This window comes from Desarmillaria tabescens (assembly GCF_030435595.1).
Source record: "Desarmillaria tabescens strain CCBAS 213 chromosome Unknown EV420scaffold_54, whole genome shotgun sequence".
In the NCBI taxonomy this organism is placed as follows: Eukaryota; Fungi; Basidiomycota; class Agaricomycetes; order Agaricales; family Physalacriaceae; genus Desarmillaria; species Desarmillaria tabescens.
The window spans coordinates 223792-242832 of NW_026848353.1; the positions used below are offsets into that span (position 1 = coordinate 223792).

At 48.5% G+C, this 19041-nt stretch overlaps 6 protein-coding genes across 6 annotated transcripts; 4 read left to right on the forward strand and 2 right to left on the reverse strand.

Annotated features, from left to right (window-relative positions):
- Nucleotides 1-304: 304 nt before the first annotated feature.
- EV420DRAFT_1002653 (uncharacterized protein) lies at nucleotides 305-1906 on the reverse strand. The gene is made up of 5 exons (XM_060465273.1): nucleotides 1433-1906; nucleotides 1257-1385; nucleotides 1107-1204; nucleotides 838-1058; nucleotides 305-789 (listed from the first exon to the last, which is right to left on the reverse strand). Exons 1-5 carry the CDS (start codon nucleotides 1710-1712, stop codon nucleotides 552-554), a joined length of 966 nt encoding a protein of 321 aa, XP_060325122.1. The 5' UTR covers nucleotides 1713-1906; the 3' UTR covers nucleotides 305-551.
- A 195-nt stretch (nucleotides 1907-2101) lies between these two features.
- On the forward strand, nucleotides 2102-4222 carry EV420DRAFT_1648844 (uncharacterized protein; the record flags this gene model as incomplete). Its single annotated transcript, XM_060478221.1, has 9 exons — nucleotides 2102-2310; nucleotides 2366-2507; nucleotides 2562-2726; nucleotides 2783-2810; nucleotides 2860-3005; nucleotides 3056-3253; nucleotides 3303-3480; nucleotides 3534-3653; nucleotides 3705-4222. 9 exons carry the CDS (start codon nucleotides 2102-2104, stop codon nucleotides 4220-4222), a joined length of 1704 nt encoding a protein of 567 aa, XP_060325123.1.
- A 2262-nt stretch (nucleotides 4223-6484) lies between these two features.
- On the forward strand, nucleotides 6485-10544 carry EV420DRAFT_1002693 (uncharacterized protein). The gene is made up of 20 exons (XM_060465274.1): nucleotides 6485-6922; nucleotides 6972-7135; nucleotides 7189-7397; nucleotides 7456-7602; nucleotides 7653-8046; nucleotides 8093-8181; nucleotides 8231-8275; nucleotides 8333-8467; nucleotides 8518-8585; nucleotides 8633-8711; nucleotides 8768-8891; nucleotides 8945-9166; nucleotides 9216-9397; nucleotides 9457-9495; nucleotides 9551-9660; nucleotides 9715-9843; nucleotides 9890-9938; nucleotides 9990-10017; nucleotides 10064-10188; nucleotides 10237-10544. Exons 1-20 carry the CDS (start codon nucleotides 6738-6740, stop codon nucleotides 10471-10473), a joined length of 2760 nt encoding a protein of 919 aa, XP_060325124.1. The 5' UTR covers nucleotides 6485-6737; the 3' UTR covers nucleotides 10474-10544.
- A 682-nt stretch (nucleotides 10545-11226) lies between these two features.
- On the reverse strand, nucleotides 11227-12474 carry EV420DRAFT_1002781 (uncharacterized protein). The gene is made up of 2 exons (XM_060465275.1): nucleotides 11680-12474; nucleotides 11227-11613 (listed from the first exon to the last, which is right to left on the reverse strand). The coding sequence occupies exons 1-2, from the start codon at nucleotides 12004-12006 to the stop codon at nucleotides 11275-11277; spliced, it is 666 nt and encodes a 221-aa protein (XP_060325125.1). The 5' UTR covers nucleotides 12007-12474; the 3' UTR covers nucleotides 11227-11274.
- A 1548-nt stretch (nucleotides 12475-14022) lies between these two features.
- On the forward strand, nucleotides 14023-15469 carry EV420DRAFT_1574470 (uncharacterized protein). Its single transcript, XM_060474418.1, has 4 exons — nucleotides 14023-14129; nucleotides 14182-15016; nucleotides 15070-15143; nucleotides 15214-15469. Exon 2 carries the CDS (start codon nucleotides 14190-14192, stop codon nucleotides 15009-15011), a length of 822 nt encoding a protein of 273 aa, XP_060325126.1. The 5' UTR covers nucleotides 14023-14129; nucleotides 14182-14189; the 3' UTR covers nucleotides 15012-15016; nucleotides 15070-15143; nucleotides 15214-15469.
- EV420DRAFT_1574474 (uncharacterized protein) lies at nucleotides 15462-17354 on the forward strand. Its single transcript, XM_060474419.1, has 11 exons — nucleotides 15462-15797; nucleotides 15844-16123; nucleotides 16170-16203; nucleotides 16254-16325; nucleotides 16375-16428; nucleotides 16480-16553; nucleotides 16606-16664; nucleotides 16722-16836; nucleotides 16892-16956; nucleotides 17010-17047; nucleotides 17094-17354. The coding sequence occupies exons 1-11, from the start codon at nucleotides 15770-15772 to the stop codon at nucleotides 17220-17222; spliced, it is 948 nt and encodes a 315-aa protein (XP_060325127.1). The 5' UTR covers nucleotides 15462-15769; the 3' UTR covers nucleotides 17223-17354.
- Nucleotides 17355-19041: the final 1687 nt, after the last annotated feature.

Consider the following 19041-nt stretch of genomic DNA (forward strand, 5'->3'; position numbering starts at 1 on the left):
AAGAAAGAAGGATTAGGGTGGCTATTCCTGGATCAATTTATTTTGGAGACGTTACATGTACTCTTTCGTAGAAATAGAAATGTCGGGACCAGAAAACAAACACAAGGGAAAAAGGAAGACAGAACCCTGAGAGAAAAGCGGGTTAGTGTCATCGGGAACTTTTCCTCGCCGTCCGCGTTTCTGTCAAAGGTTCAGGTCTTTCTACAAGTAGCATGCATCCTTCTCATTCAGGACTTTTGAATAAAGTTGGGGATCATCGTGAAGAAGCATGTCGTCGGAGGTTCTCCAGTAGAAGAATTCATGTGGATACAAACGATCCGTTGGTCCTGGGATCATCAGCCAACTACAATTCCATTTCTGCGAACGTGAATCGAAGAAAATGCCTGTATTAATGCAAATTAATGCCGCACGAGGCTATGAAGTTCGATGGAAGCACGAAACGGCGGGCGAATCGACGGATTTTCATTAGAGTCTTCTTCATGTTAATAGATGACAGACAAAGCAGTTCTTCTGAAATCATAAAATAAGTAATGCACACACACACAAGTCCGCTACTTGCTCGTACTCCCGTAAACGACTCCCGTGTTAGGAGCACTTCCATACATACGAAGTGTCAGTGGTATCTCTTCATCAGAATTCAGCTCATTCGACTCGGCATCAGAGTATACATCATCACTAAATCCCGCTTGTTGTGCCCATTCCAACAGCCGCGAAGAGGATGGTCTAAACTTGGTATGACGCACGCGTCGACGACTCATTGGGTAAATAACGCGGATGATGATAAAAGACCTATCAGAGTTAGCGTCTGGGCACCAAGGGAACCGGCATTAGACTCACGAAATAGCGATGAATACGAGGAATAGCGGAAGAAGTCTTGTTTCATGAACGGGGTCCTCGTCGATGAGGTCAGGATCCTTTGGGGGGTCGGCAGGAGGATCGAGGTCGGGTTCGGATGGACTAGTTGGAGATCCTGAGACTATGGTCGAGCAGGCGTGTTTAGATTTCCATGTAAACGCGTGTGTGCCATTGAAGGACCACGTGAATTCGGGTTCAGTTGGCTGGTTTGGTTGAGTATGCTAGCAGAACTATACCGCTATTTGACTTACCTCTTCTGCATCGTGGTCACACACAAACTGAAACGTAGCCTTCTGCTTCACATTCCTACTTGTGTACGAGCCGCCGTGAAGTGTCACTTGTAATGGCGCTAAAAACACTTTTAGATATAAACCGCGCTTCATTTTGCCATGGAAACCTACCGTGATAGTCATCTAACTTCGCCTTTGCTCCAAACTTGACTGTGGGATTGAGATTCGGATCGACTGCTATAGGTATTACATTTGTGACGCGGATGGGCTCCGAAGGTCGGTTTGGCCGTGCATTGGTCACTACATCATGGTGAGTTCCATTATCTACGGTTGAACAAAGAACCGACCGGTCAGACATATCCAAGTTCCGTCAGGACACTCATAGATAATCAGGACGCGAGTTTCCCCGGTAAAGTAAGCAAGTGATACCTGAAGTTCCGCTGGTAAAGTTCCGTCTCGTTTCAAAGGGCCGTTAAGGCTGATACTGTAAGTGTTCCTTGTGCGCGTCGGAGGCGTCTCTTCGTCCAAAGAAATCGTCAGCGGTCCAGGATGCGACGCGACGAGGGGACATAGATCAAACAAGTGGTTGTCGATTTGAAGACTACACTGAAGCGCAGCAGGATTCATCCCGAGACAGCAAGGCAGTGGGATGCACGAGTAAGACGGACATTATCCAGCGATTCTGATGATACAAAGGGAATAGAGAACCAAGTCCGGACCGACGGCAGCGTCACGAGTTGGTGTTGGTAGTAATACTGCCAAGACGTGGGATGGCCTGAATAAGACCGTGTGGTACTACTTATCGCGTGCTCTCTGTGCTGGTGGGGCCTTTCAGTGTCGCACAACCGCCGCTCGGCGCCCATGGTGGCCGATAGACCAGAGAACACTACATGCAGGGCAAGACGAACCCTGTGAATGGCAGCCGATGCCGGGATAGCGGCGGAGTACAATCTGAATGCGCGAAAGACGAGTCGGCATACCGGCTCCATTGACCCTTCTTACCTTTAAACGCGACGATGTCATTCAGCGATCTACGCGCCTCCAGAAAGACAAAATCCAAATCCTATGTAACCGCAGCACCTACAAAGAAAGACACCAAAGAGGCACCTTTGGAGCAATTGCCAGCTAGCAACGAGCTGTACCGAGACTTGCCACTTTGTACAGAGATTCGGACCTGTGATATCTCAGGGACGGGGCCTATGGAGCAAAGCGAATCTCAAAGCAGGTATGTCTATCTATACTCAAGATTAGGTGCAGGTGCTAACCTTCTCTAAGGCCAGGTTCTGTTCGCTGTTAAACCTCACGTCGCAGCACTTTCGACAGAAAAGCTGGATGGCTATTGCTTCAGCGTGCTTTGGACTTCCACCTCCTTCCGGTCTGAAACGATGTACCCAGTGTCGTTCAGTGTGGTACTGTGATTCGGTAAGTGATACTTCTGTTAACATTAGTCCAGTCCCTTATCTTCTTATTATGTAGACCTGCCAGACTAGTGATTGGTCTGCCCACAAACATGAATGTACATCTCTTCAGCGTTGGTCTAAAGCAGCACCATCTGACGACCTTTCGATACCTAGCGACGCCATACGATCCATGGGTCGCATCTTGTGGAAGAAACAGAGGAAAGGACTAGATAGCGTCTGGGTGGGTGACGACTTCGCTATACGTCTCTATCCTCCGTGATTAATTTTCTCCTTCAGACTAGAGAGTTAGACTCCATGCAATCCCGTGAGTAATCACTAACATTGATACTACCCCTCATCTCATCTCCTTCCAGACAGGAAAAATCTACCGCTTTCTGCCTCAGAATTGCATGCCTATCTTGCCCATTCACTAGTTCAATATTTGAGTCTTTCTTCCCCCGATGAGTTACAGCAGTTTGGAGTCAATTCCTCCGGTGACCTTGTGGATATGATATCACGGGTAAGTTTCCCTGCGTACTCACCTCACGTGTTTTAATGTCTCTCCTCTAGTTCACCACCAATACTTTTACCATCACAGACGCCGCACTTTGCCCCCTCGGCGCATCTGTTTCACCTACAATTGCACTCATAAACCATTCCTGCGATCCGAACGCCGTCATTGTGTTTCCCCGAGCATCGGCGAATCCGCAGAGAGAGGAACCACTCATGCACGTTGTCGCGCTACGCAATATTGCACCCGGCGAAGAGGTATGCCATCCCTGCACCTCCGTCCTTCATCCCTGAGTATATTTGGCAGATCCTGACGGCTTACATCGATACAACTTTGCCCCGCTCCCTTCGGCAAGAGAGTCTCAAAGATACGTACCATTTTGACTGCAGGTGCCAGCTATGCGGGTCCCCTCCGGATGTGGATCCTCGAGAATCTATGTGGTGCCCCAAAGCATGCGGAGGAATGTGTCCACTACCAACGGAAGGTTTGACTTGGCTCTGACCGTTACACGCTTCCCCGTATTGACCTAGTCGACAGAGAACCCGCTCACCAAATGCAATAAATGCAAATCGGCTGTTCAGTCGACTGATGCGGTGTTAGACGCCATTCGCGTAGGCCAAGAAGCACTTGACAAAGCTACAGCTGTACAATTCAAAGGTAGAACCTTTCCCCTCCCTTCGCGTTTCGTCGATTGATCCTGTTATACAGATCCAGCAAAGGCAAAACAACTGACGACCAAGCTCATTCCTATACTCACTTCTGCGGGTCTCACGCCTTCCTGTCATCCCCTCCTCGGATTGACTATTTTACATAAATCCTTCCTCATATCATCCTTTCCATCACCGTGCACCCAAGAATACCTTGATGATACCATCCGGGTGGCGACGAAAGCGCTTACAGGATTGACCAGTATCCACAGAGAGGGCCATCCGGTGCTTGGAATTGCACTCGCCGAGTTGGCTAAGGTACTTGCTGTGGATGAACCTTCTCCGCGTGAGACCAACGAACCGGGGGTCTACCCTCCGTCTGGTCCACCTCGACTGAAGCTTGCTTATGATACGTTCATGCGTGCGAGGAATTCACTTATGATCGGGTTTGGTAGGGCGAATGAAGGTGGAGAGATTGGTCGCCATGTTCGGGAGGCCATTGTATCGTTGGAGAAAGAAATTGGGGTTTGGAAGCAGGGTGTACGGAACGTTTTGGAGGATACGCCGAAATTGAAGTGATGTTATTACCATGCGTTTCTAGATCTGCTGCCCAAAATGACAAGTCAATGCGCATACATGGTTGTCCGAGTGCACTCGTACATGCAATATTGGGCGACACCCGAACGGAACGGACTTGAAACAATTTTGGGAAAAATTTCCTTGTTCTAAACGTCCTTCTTGCCATTCATCCAGGCAGACATGTTCGTTCTATCTCCATCGGCGCCGAACGCGAGCGAACGGTTAGGTACGGAAAAGTACCCCTGCGTCAGGGAAAATGTACGAGGATAACGGACCACGCTTTTCGTGAGTCATTGACTATGTCGACACAAGTAAGGTTTTGGAGTGGTGCACATCTGATGGAGATCAAGTTGCACTGGTCCTGGTTTGACCGGATGCAGACACTGGTACCGATCCGCCGGGAGGAGTTGTACCGCAATTCTATCTTCTCCTATGCCCGCTTTTGGGAGATAGGTTGCTTGCTTGGGGTCCTCAATCTATTGGAGGATGTTTATCCGAGCATATCCTCTGCTTCCGCTATGGTGGTCACACCAGGGTAGTATAAAGGGTCGTTGAATACGACATCTCTTCTCTTCGTCCGACTCGCACTCGTCCTTGCCGTTAGTTGCTTCAGCATTCCCGCGATATTTATGCGCTTCTCGCTACTGAGCTCCGTGACTGGTGCAGTGTGGATGATCGATGGTAGACACGAAGCAAAATGTCTCCGACGTCCTAGCGAACGGGTTTGGTATTCTCTTTGGGATCGTAGGGAATGATTACAGCATTCTTCGTGTGCCTGTCGTTCTTGGCGCCTCGTACAGCTTCACTCATGACGTTATTATTTTTCCAAAGCCTTCGGAGATTCGGGTAACTGGGCAGAAGAATCAGAAGAAGCACAAGCACTGGCGGTCCCGAATATTGACGGTTTTGGATTAATATGTGTGCATTCTGTGTTAGGACGATGCTTATGTACTCGTTCCTGGAGATTTTTTATTCGAATTCCTCTCCTGCTCGCCATCGAATTGGGTTACCTCGCATTATTTGACCTTGCCACATATTTCGGGGCATTCTCTTGCTGGAATATGTTCTTCCCTGGAATTTAATCTGTATATTCGAAAATTTAACTTTGAAGAGACGCTATTCCAACGTTCTGAAGTAGCTCGATCATAATGTTGCTCCAACTAAACAGACTATAGCGCTTCATTCAATTAATACCTATCATCATATTTCATGGACCTCACAGAGGGCACAGAGACATAGAATATAGATACATAACACCCTACTTTCGCCGAACATTGCCAGGTCTGTAAAGTTTGGCCCCTATGGTCACAATCAGGACAAAGATCATGTGACCGCGACACCTCCTCAAACGCCACCCGTGACAGACGTGACAGCTGCTCTGCTTTTCCGGACCTGCTTTGCCGGAGCGGGCTTCCTTTTCCAGACATAAACCATTGATTTCTCACGTCTCCTTGCCTGGAGCTTGCTTCTCTCAGTATGATCGAAGCACAGCTTAAGGTGAAGCCTTTGGTCGGTCTCGAGAACGTCTGCGTTTCCGCGGCATGACTGACACGCAGTATCTCCATCCTAATCATGATGCTACTAAAGTCTTCGGGTCCATTATCAAAGTTTGTACTCCAGGCACCAGCGGCAGGCCTCGCGAATATATGACAGCATTCTTGCTGAAAAGAACGACTTCCTTCTGATTCTTCGGGCGGGCGGTAAAGACGGCGTAGAATTTCTTGAACAGAAGAGAGGCAAGGATGAATGGCGATAGCGGTGATTGCTCTGTAGATACAACGGTGACAGTGGGGTGAAGTTCAAGGTGAGTAAGCCATCATCATCAACAACCAAACTTTAGTGACGATGTTTTGTAGAAATCTCGCTGACTGCGCCAATGCTTAGTCCTCTGCACGGGTAATGCGATAGCTAATAGACCCCGAAATGGAGGGGTGGGAGGCTCCCAGCATGGACTGGTGGAAAGCACAGCTGGCACCTCTCTTTTCTGGCAACGGCTGGCTGAATACATTGGAAATCTGCTCCCAGGCTATTCAATGTTCGAAGAGTATGAGACTGGAGAGCTCAAACAAATTCGACAAGGAATTCCTACCGTGATCAGAGAGCTGACCAAAGGCGGACCGCTTTGGCTCACTGGGGACGACCCTGAATAGGAAACAATTCTAATCATTGAATTTTGATTCAAATATAGCAATGGCAGGATGATGAGAGATGTGTACGATATCGTACTGAAGGTAGCGCTTTCCCGCTTTCCTCTCACCGTACTAGTAGGTTTTCCTTCCTCAACATGAAACCCACTTAGCATTAACCGACCACGCGGATCGAACTTCTATAACTTCGGATCAACCTTCGTCAGATCACGAAGAACTTGCAGCATATCACGAGTGGCCTCCCCAAATAGCCGTGAACGCGCCAGCACGAACAACGGGTCTTGTGATATGTCGATAATTGCCAATGCGGCCCGCGACGTACAATAAATGGCATCAAACAGAACCCATATTGACTTCGTCCGCTCTTCATGTCCAAACCACGAGCAACCGATGGTGTAGCATTGAAATGGGTTGACGGTGACGCGCCTCCCGTCCTTCCCACAGGAACATCCTTTGGGGTGCCTTGGGCGCAAGGAGAGATTGACCGCACGACTCCAATCTCTCTCACGTCCTCAGGCGTCTCTATACCGATCCAAACATGGCCTTTAGCCTAGTGAGTATTGTCAAAGTATTCTTTTCAATTATCGCTAAGCCCTCTCTAGTTGGCCGGATGGCAGCCTGAAATGGACAGGACACGCACTGGCGGCTGACAATACTTTGGGAGATACATTAGAGATGTCGACCGACACTCCTACAGAGCCCTCTTCGCCAGTTTCTGTATCCCAGTCTTCTTCACAAATCACTGTCACTACCGGTTCATTCACTGGTGAGTTTTTCTCTCTAGGATTAGGACATTTCACTAAATAACATGCGCACTAGCCGTCTTCAACACAGCCGGAGACGTGTTGATCCAATCACTTGGACTCGATGGACAAATCAAGGCGCAGAACGGCTCCCTTGTCGTTCATCTTCAAAACAGTCCAGACGAACCAGAGCTTGTAGGAGACAAACCGAGTGTTTACGCCCTTAGTGGAACCATAGACTCTATCACTGTTGAGCAAAGCGGTCCTGTTCGTGCAGTCATAAAGGTGTGACGCTTTGAGCTTCTTCATACCCAACGTTTTCAGTAATACAGTCTGTCTATAGATTACCGGGAAATATTCAGGACAAGGGCATGCCACTTTTCTACCTTTCATTGTCAGGTTTTATGTTTCCGCCGGCGCGACCTCAATTCGATTGGTTCATTTCTTCATATATGATGGTGATCAGACGCAGGATTTCATCAAGGGACTGGTAAGCGACAATCATTGATTCTGTGATTCACCCCTTTACGTTTTGATCAGGGCCTGACGTTTGCAACTCCCCTCAGCGATCTGCTCCAAGATCGACATATCCGTTTTGCTACCACAGATGGTGGTATATGGGGTGAAGCGGTTCGGCTACTGTCCGGCTTGCGTCGAGACGCTACAGCCGCTGTCCTCGTTCCCCAATTTGAAGGACAGGCTACCCCAGATATCTCGACATGGCCAGCGACAGTTTCTGCTGGTATCGATGATCTACCCGTGTGGGCGGATTTCACGCTGGACCAGTTATCGCCAGCACATTTCACTATCAAGAAGAGGTCTACCGGTGGTAGAAATGCATCATTCATCGACCATGCAGGCTTCGGAACAAAGGCGGCGGGAGTTGGTTACATTGGAGGTGCAAACGGAGGTGGAACTCTATTTGGATTCAGAGGTTGGTGGAACCCTGTAGCTCCTTAATTCGCCTAACCGTTTGCTAGATTTCTGGCAAGGAGCCCCCAGGGGCCTTGATGTTCGGGGTGCGGGAGGCGATACAGCCACCGTCACTCTGTGGGCATACAGTCCGAGGGTGAGTATCATTTGAAGTTCAACCATGATCTCTAACAACAGATTGAAAGGCTCCTGCTATTGACATGCGGCATTATGACACTGTCGCACACGGTGTGAGTTTATCTTCCTTTCTCCTTGTCAAATGCATCTCTCCTAACCCGTGCTTATAGTTGGACCTAACCTACGAGGACGTAGGCGATCCAGACCCTAATCCAGTTGGCATTGGACGGTCGTACGATATCTCGTTGCAGGTGGTCAGCTCGACACCCTCCCGAGACTCCATCGCCCAGTGGGCTGGTGCTATCGTAAGTAAAATTTCCTATGCATTGCACAAACTATCTTAATTGGAGAAAAGACCAAAGTCCCCCAAATTGTGGCCAGCCCTGAATTCTATGTAGCCCACAGGTTGTTTGGAGGTCGATGGCAAGTGCAGCCTTTCTGTTTCGATTTTGTTGACTAAATACTACTAGGTCTGTTCCGAATCCAACGACTAGTGGAGCAACAGATATCGAGAATAGAAAGAGCGCCCTGCTTGACTTCTATGTTGCTGTATGTGATTTCACGAGTATGCCTAGAAAGTCATCATTCAACGGCCATCATGCTAGGAAATTGATCAGAGACAGTTCTATGGTTTCTGGAATTATGGGGATGTAATGCACACATACGATGAAACTCGCCACACTTGGAGGTACGACGTTGGAGGATATGCTTGGGACAATGGAGAACTTGGTAACTCCTCGACTTCGATGTGTGAGATGAAAACACTCATAAATCTATCTCAGCATCGGACTTATGGCTTTGGATGTCGTTCCTTCGCACAGGCCGCGCCGACGTCTTCCGCATCGCCTATGCCATGACCCGCCATCTATCTGAAGTGGATTTCCATCATATTGGCCCATTTGCGGGCTTGGGAAGTCGACACAATGTTTCTCACTGGGGTGATGGAGCGAAAGAGGCTCGCGTCGCAGGAAGCACGCTGAAGCGACCATTCTACTACCTCACAGGTACGTTCATGGCCGGCATTAGTCTATTTAGCTGACACTGGAGGATCAGCGGATGAACTCATCGGAGATATTATGGATTACTCTTTACAGGCCGATGAAACGATTGTTACATGGGAGCCTCTGAGAAAAGTTTTGCCTCCTCCTGATCCCGCTGCGGGTCCTGGACGGGTGAGAATTGGACCGGATTGGACTACTTTGGCCGGAAATTGGTTCACTAAATGGGAGCGTACTGTAAGTGCTTCACCATTATTCGGATAGACGTTCTCATAGGTGACGTTGGATATTCCTAGAACGATTCGCAGTGGCTTGACAGAATTAAGACTGGGATGGTTAGTGCTAACGCTTCTATAGATGCTAGGATAATATTAACCAAGGGTCTTGCAGCATGACATAGGCACCTTCAAGTACGGACTTTTCACTGGATTTACAGGCGCCGTAGGATGGGACCCAAGCACAGCTCATCTGGTCGATTATGGAACCGGCCCAGAAGACTCGTGAGACGTCAAGCTGTTCCTACAAATTTAGGATCCTCTAATTCTTCTGGTTAGATTCAATCTCACAATGATATTTGGGGGCGGAGAATTCCTCATGGAAGCCGTGGAAATAATCACGGACGAACCTGATTTTGACGCAGCTTGGGTGGACTTTTGCAGGCTGATGAATGCGTCCAACGCAGAGTAAGCAGTGTCAACCCTTCTAGTGCTCCCTTTGACTGTCGCGTAGGAGGATGGCGAGATATGGAATCTCATTTAGTACCGGTGGATTTGTATATGTGAGTTATTGAAATACCTACGCTTGCCGCTTATGCCAAATTTTCTTCTAGTATTATGCCAAATTGCAGGCTTATGCTGGTACCGTGGTGTTCCATTTGATTGTCGACTTACTAAAGTTTTACAGGTGAACGACTTAACGATGACACGATAAAGCAAGCCGCTTGGACGTCGTTGACATCCTCGGACGTTGGCATCTGGGATCCTGTTGCACAGATCGGTGGAACGGATGTCGTTAACCCCATTAATGAAGTCAGTGCTAGTTTTCGGTCCAAACGAAACGAGACTAAAATTCATTAGATCCCGAATCTTGCTACCAACGACGCGTCCCAGCGGTCGTTGACAGAGTATGCGGTCCTTGCTATTGCTCCAGAATTCGCGCCAAACACTGCTCGGTTTACCATTAAGAAAAAACAGGAAGAGGACTGGGATCGCTCGACACTTGCTTCGGAAAAAGAGCAAGCAGTTGGCAAGGTATCCTCAGCTAGCTCACCGGATAAGAAGCGAGGTTGGAGAAGGTTGTTATGTACGATATAAAATATATCCGTGTGGAACCTGATGTAGCCATACCCAATCGAGTCTATTGTTTATTTCATTGCGAAAAGTAATGTCGAATTCCATCTGCTTGTCTCTCTCGGCTTGTTCGCAATCTCCAGTGGTTACTACAGGCTTACATCCCGCGGTAGCTCGGGCACCTATGTTCCCGTTCAGTAACCTAAATCTTACAGGAGCTATCAGAACCGGCACGCGTCCTGGGATATATTCACATCGTGTTCTCTGTTGTCTTCCACGTTACAGAACAGAAAAATTATGGGTCCAGGGAACGAGCAGTGATCACGACTGTTTACAGATGGGAAAAGTTCGACAGAGGGCCGATGGCGTTGAATGAAATTTACGATACGCATAGAGAATGTAATCGGTTTCTGCAAAGGCTTCAAACGCACCGTCCGGGTTCTCAGAGTTAAAGAATTCTTATCGCTCGTGCTACCCCAGTCCTACTGCATATGTAGCTGTCACAACCATAAATTTCGGACACTCCCACGTCATAAAGCCATAACTGAGTTGTATTCCCATAGTGAAAAAAGTTCTCAGATCATGTACTCAGCAGGTTTGAATGTTTATTTAATTAGTAGCACCGGCAATTGTCAACTTGCGAACCGAAATTCAACCTTAACCAACGAACATGTGATAAAACGTGGACCAAAGACCAGAGCTGGCCCAATATCAGCAAGTAGACCCTAAAACGAGGCTGCGCTGGGCAGAAGGCGACATAGTGAGGCAAAAACGTAACGACATAAGCACCAACATAGTAGTTCTATTACATATTCATAAAAAGACTCAAGAAAACCACCCTTTCTTCCTCGACCAGTCCTTCTTCCCCTCATCCTCATACTGCAAGAAGACTTTGCCATTATACATCGTCAACTCAATTTTATCCCCATCTCTCGACCAATCACCCATCTCGCCAACAAAATAGCTCCTGGTCTGTCCCGTTTCGGATAAGATCGTAGAATTTTCATACATTCCGATCGATAGCGCAATGTGATTGTTCAAGTCACCGGCACTACAGTTGATGGCGATTATGCCGTGGTATGAACGAGGAAGGTGGAAAAGCACATAGCCATCGAGCGCCTTGGCAGTCAGGTGGAATGAGGGACGGCTGGGACTAGGCGTATGCTGTTGCACGGGTGGAGTAAATACATAAGAATCGAATTCTTTTCGAAGAGAAGCGAAGGGGCTTACGATTCTAGCAACGATAGGGAATGTTCCCGAATTTTCTTTAGCACCAAATAACCCGAGGTGTATGGTCGTCCGAGGGATGGGAGCATACGTATTTGGAGGTTCGCCCACGATGTATAAGTCAACATCAATGCCACCATTTTCCACCTCTAGCCTGAGATTTTTGCGATCAACCTCTGTCTCATTCCGCCGCAAAGGCGGTAGGATCTCCGCAGGAATCTTCAAAAATGGGTTGACGGTAAACGTGCCTTTTATAGAAGAATCGGAGCGCGAAAACATGCGTCGATGGGAAGGGATTTTTGCGGTATATACAAGCATAATTGGTTGCATTCAATTTGCTTGGATAGGTAGAAACTGGGCGTTTACTGGGAACAAGAGTAGCAGTATCGTGACCACTGGTGGAAGGGGGAGGTGGTGGTTGTGTCAGTGTTTGTGCGTTGTTCGGTGAGTAGGGCAGAATGTAAGTTTGAGAGGATACAGCAAGAGTTCGGGCCGACGGATATAATTGCATCTCGGAGGCGGAAGGGGACTGAACACGGGGTGTCGATTGCATTGACTCCCTGCGTGGTCTCGGTGAAGGGGTAGAAGGTTGACTGGTAGCTGACACCAGACTCTCGGCGCTGGGACTGCCATGGGAGCTCTCGGATATTGGCGACAGAGGCAACAGAGAAAAGTCTGGCTGAGGCTGGTCAGAGGTGTAGATTGGAGGAGGAACGCGTTCGACTGACAGACGTGTCATGTTGGTCGGAGAGAGAGCCATCCAACCGAAAGGAATCAACCAACACGGTAGAAAGCCCGAATAGAAGGGTCACTCTGATCCGGATTTTTCACACACTTTGCTGCGGTCATGGGCTCGGCGGCCAGCAACGACACATCCCTGGTCAAGGTACTGCTCGTCATCAGGGTTACCATGGTAACTAAAGTACGACCCAGAAGTTTTCAGCTCGGACCAGTGTGAACCAGAGGTGCTGGGAGCCAGAAAAGAGGTCTCGTTGAAATCTTCTGCAAAACGCCTTACGTCAGGATCCAGAGAAGATGGTCTAAAATGGCAAACTTCATAAGTCAAATGATTTCTCCGAACATGTGTACGTACCTCAATGTAACGCACGCTTTGAAGCTGAGCCTCGAGCACGACTCAATTTGAATTCTGAAAAATGGAGCAAGGAACAGACACACCTTTCACCAACGTCAAAGTCCTAATGTCCAAGTCAAAGGTACGCAGTCCGGCGTTTCAGACTTGCGAGTTCAAACAACGGCGCCAAGCCTTCAAGCCATGACAGCTAAGGCGTTATGGCTCTTATAAGAGTGCGCCACCCTACAGCATCGCACCGGGACCTGTAAAGAGTGAGATAGATAGAGAGCGTCAAGTGGTAGTGGATGATGATGGTACGAGTTAGAGGAGCACCATTGGCGGGCCGGACTCCGCTTGATTTCCAAAAGGTACCGGACAGCAGAAATTGTGTCCTCAGTTATACAAGTGGGCTTTATATAAGACGATGCGCCAGATGTCCGTAGAGCGCTCTTGAAACTTTGACAAGTACCTATAAATACAGCATGAGTGACAGTGAAATGGATGCACATGCCAGAAGACTCCTGCCGCCGACGTCCTCGCATGTAGCGCCTCACAACATGAGCGCATTTGTACTATCTCCGTCTTTCGCCTCGCTGTCTAACCAATAGGTGGTCTGTCTTTGAGTGAAGCATCTGATCTTTCCACGCTCCTCTTCCAATAAAATTGATGCACAATACAACATAGGTTCCCATACAGTTCGTAGCATAAAAATAAGATGCTTTTCATCGGAATACACAGCCAGATTCCTAGTTATATATGAAGACAGACGTCTGGTTCGATAGCTGTTCAATCAAGATGTCGCAGAAGGACCCCCAGAAATGACGATGTTTCGAAGTGCTTGAACATGGAATAGCTGCCAAAGGATGGTGATTCTGTAAATGAGACTATTTTCGTCTCATAAAGCTGCCGATTTACCTGAGAATTTGGTTCTGGAGGTCTCGTGAGGTGTACACTTAGTCGCAATGGATCTCACTGAATAGCAAAGATGGGCGGAGATATCACTGGTATCTCAGTTCCATCTGCTAGGAGCAATCAGAAATTGTATGCATCAGCATCAGATAGCAGGGCAGTTTGAGAGGCGCCTATCTAGTACACACGCATGTCAGTCTCTAACTCTGGAAACACAGCAATCAAGCAGTGTGATCATCTGAAGGGATTCAGATATTATTCCATCAAATTTCCTTGATCACATAGGACCAGAGCAGAAATATTTCCGTATGACGCGAGAAAACACGTAGAGACGCGTCGAGAAAGAGAAATAGTTCTTGCTTAACTTAAGTTGGCGTCGAGCAGCCGCCGGTCCGAGTCTGCCGAACCAACAAGGCAGCCGTGAGAAAATACTTCAGATTGACCTCTGCCCTCAACTCTGCCACTTGCAACTGTAAGAAATTCCCTTAAAACTTCGTTTGCTATCGCATCTCACGGCTTTCAAGGTAAAGCAATGTTTTCACCATCTCCACCTTCTTCTTTTGCAACCCAAACGTATATGCCAACCACCGGGGCTCTCTTTTCAACCCCCCCGAAGGCTAAACTTGGACGGCAACGTCCCGCTGCATCTCCATCCTCACAGCAGCATGGACTCGGATATTTTGCCTTTCCGGAAGGAACGACAACCCACGCCGCCAACTTGCTCGCACCGCCGCCTGCGCGCGCGGTCGTAGAAGAGGAAACGTCTTATGATGAACAGAAATCTAACGAGTATCTGGAAGGGCTGAAACGGCAGGCCGAACTGCAGAGAGCGGCAGAGAAGGCTGAGGCACTTCGCGGGGAGGAGAACTGGGTGCGGAACGGTGGTTTACTCCGGGATGCTGATGGAAACAGGGATTACGCCAGAACGAACGCGATACAGGAGGAGCTGAAACTTCGGGATCTTGAGGAAAGCCTGGTCAACCGCTGGAACGTGTACGAGAAGGGATGGCAGGATCTGATGTCCTCCAACGGTCCTCTTCGGTTTTCAGACATACCGTGGCCGGTTGATGCTGTTTCTTCTCCCCAGTTGTCAAAGGATCTAGGTCCTACACCATTGAAACTGGGCGACATCACGATGGCAAAGGTTGAGGACTTCTTGCTGGGTGGTTTGAGAGTGAGAGGCTGCACTGTGACCAGGAAGGAACGGATCAGAAATTCTTTATTGCGGTGGCATCCCGATAAAATGACGGCGATCCTGTCAAGGGTCGTACAAGAGGATATCTGCGATGTCGAGAACGGCATCGGCATTGTTGTTCGGTGCTTGCATCACCTCAATTCAAAAGACGTGTCATGATTGGGGTAAGTGCTATGTCCGTCTATTGCTGGCAAGGCTGACTGCAGTTCACAATCAGATGCTCGGCTTTTCGTTTTCACTAGCAGCCAGCGCTAATATCGTCCGGCAGTTGCTGTGTTTGCTATCTTGAAGGTTTGTTATAGCCGCTTGCTACGAATATATCTCATAGATCATTGATGAAACCGAATACCATTGGATGTAGTATTCCACGGAGTCAGGGGAGTAGGAAACGACGTGAGATCCAATCTCCTCAGAAACCAACTGCCGATATGGCCGGGGTGCCTTTACATCATCTGTGATCAGTGCACCGACACGACAGCATCCTCAGAATTTCCTGTTCCCCTAGGGTTCTCAGCCTGTCTTATGTCTTGCCTCGATATTCACACGGAGCTCTGTCAAATCGGCCTAAATGATGCACTCTTCCCTTTTGACCGATATTCCTTTGAGTATTGTGGCGCAATGAGGTTTCTTGATACATAAGCGCCCGCGAATCATAAGGCCACTCTTTGCCCTGTAGCTGCGTCGGGAGCGCAGCTCAATAAGTTTAACTCTCGATCATGCATTCTTGATGAACTCTCCCAGCCCATACTCAGCCGCAAAATAACACTACGCGCATCAGGTTGCTTGATGAACCAGATCTTCTTGATGTTTTTTCACGTTATCATCGGGAGTTCCATTCCTTCTTTCCTTCAATCTGAGCTCAAACTCTCTCAAAACTCCTCTCTATTTATTACGAGTTTGACCTCGGATATTCCTTCATGGCGGAGAGCTCAAGCGTCGAATATCGTAAGTGACATTAACATACGTGGATAAACTTGCTCACCTCTCACAGCAGGCGTCGGTGACACCGTAGTCGAGGTTCAGGACTCCGTTATCCATGCGTTCGACGCCCTCGAAATCTTGGGGGCTGCGGGGTTTTTCCTCATCGCGTCGACAGCCTTGCTATCTCACCGTGTTCAGCGCCATCCCACGTGGTTCAGTTTTTGCGTGTCCTGGATAATTTCCTGCATTTCCTACATTCTCCTAGCTATTGCAGGACAGGCAATGGAGGTACAACCAGCATTTGGACTTTGTGTCACTCAAGCGGCTCTGATTTATGCGGCTCCACCTCTGTGAGTATATGATCTCTTGGTATGCATGCACTAAAGCTGTTTGCAGGACGGCTTGCACAACATTCTCATTAGCCTTCTATGTGAACAGCGTGTCCTTGGCAATAGAGCGAGCTAGGCTGATTTTCCGCAGATGCTCACTCATATCAAGTCATGTTTTGACAACTTACCCGCACGAGATGATACCCTCACTGTGAGATTGGTGGTATGTTGTCCTTTGTCAGGTTGCTCTAAGCTATACCCATGATCCAAAGCTCCTACTAGGTCCTTATTTGATCTGGTCTGGCATTTTTGCTGGAATTTTGGTTGTGCGTTCCCAGACTTTCTGCATCGTGATTGTTCTTCTCACTTTCACATAGTCTGGTATCAAACAGCCTATACTGGTTCGCAAGGCATTGAATGGAACCTATTGCGATATCAAATCACATCTACCGTATGATCATCATGTCCGGATCTCTCGGTCTATGTCCTCAAGTTTGGTATAGGTCCAAAGTGTCGTCACTAGTCGTCGTTGTATCCACCATAGGTGTTATTACCATTTCAGGTATGTTATCGGACCTTTTGCAGAGATGATTGTCAAAACTGAATGACGATCGAATAGTGTTCGTGGTTGTTCAGTTGTATCGTAATCGTAGAAGACTGGGATCTAGCACGGAATACGTGGCGGCCGCCGTTCGGGTGGTTACATTCGGCCTAGTTGGGTTGCTGGCTCTGATGTAAGAAAAGTCTCTTCTCGATGAACAGACGACTGAGCGCGAGAAATCATTCCAGCGTCAGTGCAATTTATGTCTTTACCAATAGACAAGGCGCGGAATTTGACATTATTCTGGCGTTGGGTGAGTTAGCTGGTTGATGTATGAACTATTCAGGGCATTGACGCTCGCACTAGTACCCAACTTTGGTGTAGTCATTTTCGGCAGCCAAGCGGTCAGTCTGTTGTGTCACGATGCTTTACGAACTAAACGACTGGCAGGATATCGTGCGCGTCTGGATGACGCCGCTCAAGATCGGAAGTTCCCACTTTGAATTCAATAGCAGCGAGACGTCGACCCAAGATCTGGTACCACACACAGAGCGTCCGAGGCCGAGAAATTTGGTATAGTATTCACGGCTGATGATATGTCGGCCCTGGACAGGCCAGTCCAGAAGAACCGCTAGCCGGTAAATGTAGTGGATGTTGTAGACGTCAGTTAACTGTTTGTACTTGTATCATTCTGACAATGAATTGGTCGCAATCGAAAAGGAAATCTTGTTCGTCTGGTCACTAACGATACTACGAGTCTGGCATGGACGAGTCTGGTGATTTCTACGGCTATAAATTCCCCTCAGAATCCCTCGAATCCAACTTGGAACCACAATATCCAGTTCAGCGACGATGCACAGGTCAGAGGATGCGGACAGATGCTCGATGCAACTTCCCCAAACAAGATGTGTGAGTCATGTAGGGGCAAGGTATGTCCTGCAAGCCGCCGACGGATGGGAAGGTCGCCTAAAGTTTTGACAATAGCACAGAATATATGCGTCGACAAAGCGCGCAAGGAGGAAGCTCGAGAAGGCAGCGATATCTGGGCAGACCATCATACCCATTGAAGCAAATTCCGGGATCGACTGCATGGATGCCAGGGAATGGAAACTGTAAATGAGGAAGACCGTACTGACAGTCAGGTATGTCAGTGTTTTGTACACTGAATGAGATCCTTATTCTCTGTAGCCCAACGGTCAGAGCATTGAACCCATGGATCCACCGCCACAGACGTTCACTACATCGTTTGCTACTGAAGCGCTTTCACAGCCTGGGACATCTGCAACCGAGAGCTCAGTGGGATGCCAGTACCATCGACCCTCGCTTGTTCAGGTCTCAGTCAAACAGTTCGAGCTCTGAACTGGCTGGCGCCTCTGACACTTCCTGCACCTACGAAGCCCAATACTCACTACAAGCCGCCGACCAATGAATACAGTGAAGGCGAACCCATACAACAGAGAACTTCATATTATCGCGATCCACCGCCGGAGCCGCCCCCCAAGAAGCGCAAGCGGCGTGCACCTTCCATAGTACTACCGGAAGTTCCAGCGACCAATGAGGACGGGACTCCTGCTCTCCCACCTAGATTTTGTTCAGTGAAGGGATGCAAAACAATTATCGCCGGTATGCACATTCGAAAGCATACCATTCTGGTCGTTTAACAGTCAGCTTAGGATCTTACGCGTATAAGATGTGTGAACCATGTCGTAACCGTTATCGTTCCTACGGTATCACCAAGCGCGCCAAGTGGAAGGCTGAACGTGCAGCCTTTGAACAAGAGCTGGAAACGCTGAGAGAGGTGGAAGATGAAAGACGCAAGGGTGCAGGATTAGCTGTAAGCTTGCTTTATTTACCACTCCATCGCAATACTCATGCTTCCGTAGCCTTTGAGTGAATCTCCGGAAGACCTTCAAGCATGGGAGATGTCAATCATCGACGAAAAAGTGACTGTGCCTCAGGACATCTCAGGACTCTTGACGGCGTACTCGTCTCTTTCTCCCGCAACCTTGATAAGGGCCACAGGAAGTCAACAACCCATCGGCTCCACCTTAGTCCCAACCACATCTACTGCTACTGACCAGCCCACTGCGGCTGCAGTGAACCATTTCTTCTCTCCCATGCCCGTCCTTCCTCCCCGAATGTGTACTGTCTCTCATTGTCACAAGATTCTTCCCGGACATTATATGTTCAAACGCTGCGAGCAACACCGGCTTCAGAACAGGCATCACAGCAAACTCAAGAGAGTCAGGGAAAAGGTGGTCAAGTCTGCCGGTCCTCCAGAGGGTTCCATCGGTGAGACGTTTGAGCAAGGTAGGGAAGATAGCATGGACCCGGAGGACGAAAAGGTTGAAGATGTTGGCGCGGAATCAGAACAGGACGTCGGAAGTATTCCATTTAT

Excerpts from the sequence above, each read along its gene's own strand:
- EV420DRAFT_1002693 (XM_060465274.1), top strand. The coding sequence starts at position 6,738 with ATGTCCAAACCACGAGCAACCGATGGTGTAGCATTGAAATGGGTTGAC. Across the intron at positions 7,603-7,652 it reads AGGATTTCATCAAGGGACTG|GGCCTGACGTTTGCAACTCC; the intron begins GTAAGCGACAAT and ends CGTTTTGATCAG. Across the intron at positions 9,496-9,550 it reads ACAGAATTAAGACTGGGATG|CATGACATAGGCACCTTCAA; the intron begins GTTAGTGCTAAC and ends AGGGTCTTGCAG.
- EV420DRAFT_1574474 (XM_060474419.1), top strand. The coding sequence starts at position 15,770 with ATGGCGGAGAGCTCAAGCGTCGAATATC. Across the intron at positions 16,665-16,721 it reads AGGTGTTATTACCATTTCAG|TGTTCGTGGTTGTTCAGTTG; the intron begins GTATGTTATCGG and ends ACGATCGAATAG. Across the intron at positions 17,048-17,093 it reads TCATTTTCGGCAGCCAAGCG|GATATCGTGCGCGTCTGGAT; the intron begins GTCAGTCTGTTG and ends AACGACTGGCAG.
- EV420DRAFT_1002781 (XM_060465275.1), bottom strand. The coding sequence starts at position 12,006 with ATGCAACCAATTATGCTTGTATATACCGCAAAAATCCCTTCCCATCGA. Across the intron at positions 11,614-11,679 it reads TCCCTATCGTTGCTAGAATC|CATACGCCTAGTCCCAGCCG; the intron begins GTAAGCCCCTTC and ends CCCGTGCAACAG.
- EV420DRAFT_1574470 (XM_060474418.1), top strand. The coding sequence starts at position 14,190 with ATGTTTTCACCATCTCCACCTTCTTCTTTTGCAACCCAAACGTATATG.
- EV420DRAFT_1002653 (XM_060465273.1), bottom strand. The coding sequence starts at position 1,712 with ATGAATCCTGCTGCGCTTCAGTGTAGTCTTCAAATCGACAACCACTTG. Across the intron at positions 1,205-1,256 it reads GAAGTTAGATGACTATCACG|CGCCATTACAAGTGACACTT; the intron begins GTAGGTTTCCAT and ends AAGTGTTTTTAG. Across the intron at positions 790-837 it reads CTCGTATTCATCGCTATTTC|GTCTTTTATCATCATCCGCG; the intron begins GTGAGTCTAATG and ends TAACTCTGATAG.